General features: G+C 43.0%; 1 protein-coding gene across 1 annotated transcript; it reads left to right on the top strand.

Moving 5' to 3' along the window:
* The first annotated feature begins 1776 nt into the window (after positions 1 to 1776).
* Positions 1777 to 5376, top strand: LOC125199533 (RING finger and transmembrane domain-containing protein 2-like). The gene is made up of 9 exons (XM_048097527.1): positions 1777 to 2029; positions 2105 to 2688; positions 3236 to 3312; positions 3407 to 3575; positions 3663 to 3751; positions 3861 to 4025; positions 4157 to 4234; positions 4812 to 4915; positions 5093 to 5376. The coding sequence occupies exons 2-9, from the start codon at positions 2136 to 2138 to the stop codon at positions 5196 to 5198; spliced, it is 1341 nt and encodes a 446-aa protein (XP_047953484.1). The 5' UTR covers positions 1777 to 2029; positions 2105 to 2135; the 3' UTR covers positions 5199 to 5376.
* Positions 5377 to 6225: the final 849 nt, after the last annotated feature.

Here is a 6225-nt window from a genome sequence, read left to right as displayed (position 1 = left end):
CGCGTACCTACCAATGTCGCACCATTATTTTCGTTGTCAATTTCTGTGGTAGTGACGAGACATGCGTTCTAGATCTATGTGATATGTCCTTTGTAGGCAGAAAACGATTTAACACTGCTAGGCTCCCCATTTGTGCCTAAATCTGATCTAGTTCATATGGATTTTAAGTTACTATACATCATTTTTGGATTACTCAGACATTGATATCTTGTTGAATTGTTGACGAAGAATTTGAATAACGCCGATTAAGCACACATGGACACCAATGAAGAATTTTATGAAATTACTCCTTATTACCTTATGATAAGGTGCAAAGATAGCTGATTTTTTAGACCAAGGACAAGTACGTATTTTCAATTGTATCCATGAGTTTCATACCTAATATATCCTGCTATGTACATATCACTTGCGATGGTTGAGATAGTTTTAGAGCATCTCTAATGGTCGCTAGCGACTCGGCTAGTCGATTCTTCCTGGCCGATCGGCTAGCCGAACCATTGGAGGCGAAGGAGCGTATACGCGAGCCGATCGGCTGGCTGGCCGATTGGTGGGCTGCGATGCGCAGCCGATCGGTATGCCATTGTGGCGCCGATCGGCCAAAGAGCCAATTTTTGTTTTTGTTTTTTTTAAAAACCTATATAAACGCGATTTTCGTTTCATTTTCATTTGCACCACTTGTTTTAACGAGTTTTCTCTCTCTAGCTTTCGACAAGAGCATCATCGAGCGATGGATCACAACAACGAGTCCATCAAATCGGAAGTGGATCTGATCCACTGCATGGATCTGGATGGGGGCGAATGGGCCGGGGTTTAACATCCCTTGGAATCGATGATGGGGATGATGGCTGGTGCGCCGGGAAAGGGGGTAGTCAGTGGGGATGCCAGGCGGCAGGAGAGGCATGCCGGCCGGGGTGGGGGGTAGCCCCGATGCAGCGAATGATCCGAGAGATGATGGGGATGATGTGGCGGGGATGCAGGGGATGAGCACGGTATGCATCTCGGGATGCGGGGGTGCAGGGTCACCGGGAGGACACGTCATATCGGCCTCGCCCTCGCTTGATTTTTTGACGGCTCGTCTCACACGTCGACCCGTGGAGACGCAGCTTCTCGCGATAACCTTCTCATTGCATGATATGGGGATCGATCTCGGGATCCGGATACTCCGCCGCCGAGGCGGCCGCGCCGAAGAAGAAGACGAGGGGAAGGCCAAGGCGGTCGGCGAGTCATCACGCCCTCGTTGGACACACCGGCCGGAGGAAGTGGACGGAGGATGAGTACGCCGGTGGCCAGGGGTGGTTGGAGGTGTCGACGATCTCGCGGTTGCGAACAACCGACGGACTCAACATGTGGGCGAAGATCGAGGCCGCCTATAGGAGGCACCGCCCGCACGGGAAGGACTTCACGGAGGAGGTCCGGAAGGGGCGGAGCGCACCTGGGCCGCGTTGGGCCGTTTTGCGAATTTGTACGCCAACGCCCTCCGCGCCCGGAGGGGAATGAGGACGACGCCGGAGGATCGCCGCGAGCCGGTTTCCCTGCAGGGAAGTATAAGGGGTTCACCTCTCGGGAGTGCTTGTTGCCGAAGGACTCCGAGAAGTTCGGCGGTGCGACGCGGTGGCCGAAGAAGCGCCACTAGGCAACGCGCTAGCGGCGGATCCCACGACCTCCCCGATGTCGAGGAGTTTCCATCCCCTCCTTCATTAAAAAAAAAAAAAAAAAAAATGAGCCGCGAGAAATAAATGGTTAGTTTTGGAAGTGTGTATAAACAGCAGGGGTGATTGTCCGTACCACCCTTGTTTCTCTCTCTTCTCCACCATACCCAAACAAACAGAGAAGAGAGAGACACAGAGACAAAGAGAAGCTCCACAAAGGGAAAATCGCCTCTTCCTTGGACTCGCAGCCGTGATTCTCTACGTATCCCGCTTCTGATTCTCCGCTGCGGGACCGACAACACCACCGCTGCCTCCCGTCAATGAATCAGCTTTCCCCTCTTTGAACCGCACCGATCATCCACGGATTTTCGATCTCCAAGGTAGTAATTTTTTGCAATTGCACGCACCTTCATTTTCCTTGCCATTCTCAATTCAATTTGTATCTGCTTGATTAGGGTTAGGTTTAGGTCTGCGACGCCCTCACAAATGGAAGCGTCCGCTGCAAATTCGGACGCTTACAGGAGCTCCTCTTCTTCTAATTCAAACCATTCCCGAAGAAATGGGGTGCATATTTCTGCTTCCACCATCCTCCGATCACCCCTCTCCACCTTATTGGAGTACACCGGCTTCATCCGAACCAGGAATTCCAATGATTCCGAATCCGATTCTCTATTGAATACCACAAATGACTCTGCACCGGGAGAGGTTTCCATTAGGATAATTGGCTCTGCAGAGCAAGATCATGACAGGGCTGCCTCTTCTCTGCATTCGGGGCCATCTGCGCAGACCGAGCCCCTTTCGAGGTCCCCGTCTGGAGCTTCTGCACTGTCCTCATTGGAGAGTCAGGTTGATTTGCGAGAGTCCGTAGATGGAGCTACAAACTCAGATGGTGATAATGCAGATGGTGCTGCAACCAATAATAGGGATTCTTCCTCCTCTTACCAGAGATATGATATACAGCAGGCTGCCCGGTGGATCGAGCAGGTCCTTCCGTTCTCCTTGCTTCTGTTGATTGTATTCATACGTCAGCACCTGGAAGGTATTATTCTCTGCTTCGTCTTACTTTAAGTATTCGTCTTATTCATGTTGCCTTCTTCGAGTTTGCTAGTGTTCTGATTTGTGCCAATGGTAACGAAGCTGCTAATACTTTAATTGGCCTTGTATTTTACTCTTTATTTCAAAATTTTCCATTATAGATGCATATTGACTTTAGCCAGCCCCTGCCCGCATGCGCCATATCTTTTTATCATCTAATATGACGATCTAGAGCTGATCTACATAAAAGCTTGCAATAACTTTTGTTCTTTTATCGCTTTGTATGCTGTTTCTTTCTCCTTTTTAAACTGGATTTTAGTATTTCCGTCAATTTGTTGAAATTTTAATGTTGGCTTAATTTCTGTGCGAAAGCCCTTTGTAGAAAGTTCTTTGCTGCATTATTCGATGAACTCTTTATTATACCTTCACCATCGATCGTATGTAAAAATTAAAATTACTTGATTAACATTATTCGAAAAACTCTTTGTTATGCCTCTTCACCATCTATCGTATGAAAAATCAAAATAATTGATCAACTCCTATTTTGGCAGGATTCTGTGCTACTATCTGGATTGCTGCAATCATGTTTAAGTCAAATGATATTGTACGGAAGCAGACAGCACTAAAGGTACTTGATGTAGATTTTCATCTCCTTTGAGAAACTTTTTTTAATCCATTTTCTGTGAAGTCACTGCTAACAAGGAACTGCCATCCCTCTCCAGGGTGAGAGGAAAATAATGACTCTTATTGGCATTGTCGTTCTTTACTCACTTCATGTTTTCGGGATGTACTGGTATTATCTGAAAGATGATGTGCTCTATCCATTGCTGATGCTGCCTCCAAGAGCCATACCTCCCTTTTGGAATGCGATATTCATTATCATGGTGAATGGTGAGTCCTTTTAATTAATAACTGCAAATTCGTAGAATTACATGTCAGTAATTTGACCTTGGTCTTTGTCATGCACCATTTTCTTAGATACACTTGTTCGTCAGGCAGCAATGGTCATCAAGTGTCTGCTCTTGATATATTACAAAAACAGCAGAGGTCGGAACTACCGTAGGCAGGTAAAATATGTCTGTGCGGCTGTGCCTTCTTTTAACTAAACATATTTATAGTATTGTGCAATTGTTTTACGAAGTGCATACCTGCTAATCAAAGATTGTCGATTCACAGGGTCAATTGTTAACTTTAGTTGAGTACCTGCTGCTCCTTTACCGAGCACTACTCCCTGCCCCTGTCTGGTACCGTTTCTTTTTAAACAAAGAATACGGGAGTCTTTTCTCGTCGCTTATAACTGGATTGTATCTAACCTTCAAGCTTACTTCTGTTGTTGAGAAGGTATTAACATGTATCTCAGCCATTTGTAGTATTATTCACTATTCAGTAGTTATTTGCAGGAATCCCTCTATTTCCCATATTTATGTAAAACGCATACCTTTACACTCTACTAAATTAACTGATGTTTTTAGGTCCAATCATTCATTACTGCTTTGAAAGCACTGTCAAGGAAAGACATCCATTATGGAGCTTATGCTACAGCTGAACAGGTTTTCATTTTTCCTTGTATGCCCTTGGTGTCAATATATTTAAAGATTGTTTGAGCTGCTGTTAAGGAAATTCAGTGGCTAAAACTGTTTTCTAATTTATCCAGTCAAATGATATGCACATACATTGGTATATAGGGGGTCACATAACTTGCTTCCACTTTAGCACAAACAGTTAAATTGCATTAATGTCAACGTTTATTTACACCTTGCATGTGAATGCGCCCTTTACCTTTACATGTGCACTTAAAAAATGTCTGATGTCCTTTGGGAGCATTACTAACCACTTAATTCTACCTTGCAAACGGGCCTGGTATGGAACTTACAAGATAAAGATTGGGAAAATGCTTAACGAGCTGAAAGATCTAAGATCCCCCACAAAGAAAATAAATTATTCCCCAAAATCTTTATGCTGCCATAGTATTTTATGATGATGTATTCTTGTCACTGAACTTTACTCTACTGCATGTTCTTTCGAAGTATTGTAGTATTAATTTCCAAACTAAATTGATGCTGCTCCTGTTGTGCTTCAATTTGATGAGAAATCCTATTGCTAATTCATTATTTTGATTATATGCAGGTCGCTGCAGCTGGAGATTTGTGTGCTATTTGCCAGGAAAAGATGCACTCTCCCGTCCTTCTACGCTGCAAACACATATTTTGTGAGGACTGTGTTTCTGAGTGGTTGGTTTCTCTTCCTACCTTTAGCATAATTCCAAAATATGTTGAGCATCGTCATTTCTTCTGGAGCTACAAATATATCGGCATTAGCAAAACATATCTATATGCAATGCGGTTCTCACCTTTGGTTTAGCTCATTGTGCATTCTCGATTTGAGCTATTGTTATCTTGTGTTACCAGGTTTGAGAGAGAACGGACTTGCCCTTTATGCCGGGCATTGGTGAAACCTGCAGATCTTAGATCATTTAGTGATGGCTCAACTAGCCTATTTTTTCAGTTATTTTGATCCAGGAAGTTTTCTGCTTTGAAGGACTCAAAGCATCCCTGTCCTGATCACACCGTTTGCATAGAAAATCTTGATTGTAACTCTTATGTTGCCATTGACACGGTCCAACGTTGTAAAAAGAAAATGTATGTCTCTGTCAACAGTATAAGCAATATAGCAAAACCACAGTTTTGATGAACTCTCATGTCCACACTTGTTTATTGCACCTTTTCTTGTTCATCGACTTCGATTCAGAATGATGATCCTCTAAAGCTGGTATTGCCGGCCGCCATGAACAACTCAAATCTCTAGCCATGGGTGTGACTTTCTTGTCTTGTTCTTCCATAGTTCCATGTCCCAACTTTGCTGTCTTCCCCGTCTCGTGGTGAGATCAACTATGTTGGTTGGTTGCTTTGATAACCAGTTCTAGTGTTGCTCCCAAATCCTCTACATAATTAAAACTTCCTCCGTTCCGCCATAGTTAAAATGTTTCTTTTCGGCATAGAGTTTAAGAAAAATAGAAAAAATGAAATAGAAAAATGAATAAATTAAGAGAGAGAATGAAGTAGGAAACAAAAAGTGAGTTAATTATTACTCTCCCCGTTCCGCAGTAGTAAAGTTATTTTGTCATTTTGGTACGTTCCATAATAGTGGAGTCATTTCCTTTTCTAGCAAAAGACAATTACATTTCTTCTCTCTTACTACTAAATACCATCACTTGTACCTTTTTCATTTCCTACTTTATTCTTCATATATTAAACTCACTTAACACAATATTTTTTAAATTGAATGGCGAAAAGAAATGCATCCACTACGCAGAACGGAGGGAGTATCATATAGGATAATGATGAAACTATGATGAAAATTTCCAAAATCAAAAAAAATGACTCAAGTATGGTTGAGCGGAGGAATACAAAACTAGTTTGGATTGAGCTTATTAGTTGAAGTTATCTCCAATTTTCTTTCTGCCTTGTTATAGAAGATGATTATTGTAGGAGATGGTATAAATGATATAGTAAGTGTTGCTTGAAGAGTTTAATTAATTTAT

The sequence above is a fragment of the Salvia hispanica genome, unplaced genomic scaffold (assembly GCF_023119035.1).
Source record: "Salvia hispanica cultivar TCC Black 2014 unplaced genomic scaffold, UniMelb_Shisp_WGS_1.0 HiC_scaffold_545, whole genome shotgun sequence".
Lineage (NCBI taxonomy): Eukaryota > Viridiplantae > Streptophyta > Magnoliopsida > Lamiales > Lamiaceae > Salvia > Salvia hispanica.
Note: the sequence above shows the minus strand (reverse complement) of the source record. Positions and strands in the feature narration are given on the sequence as shown.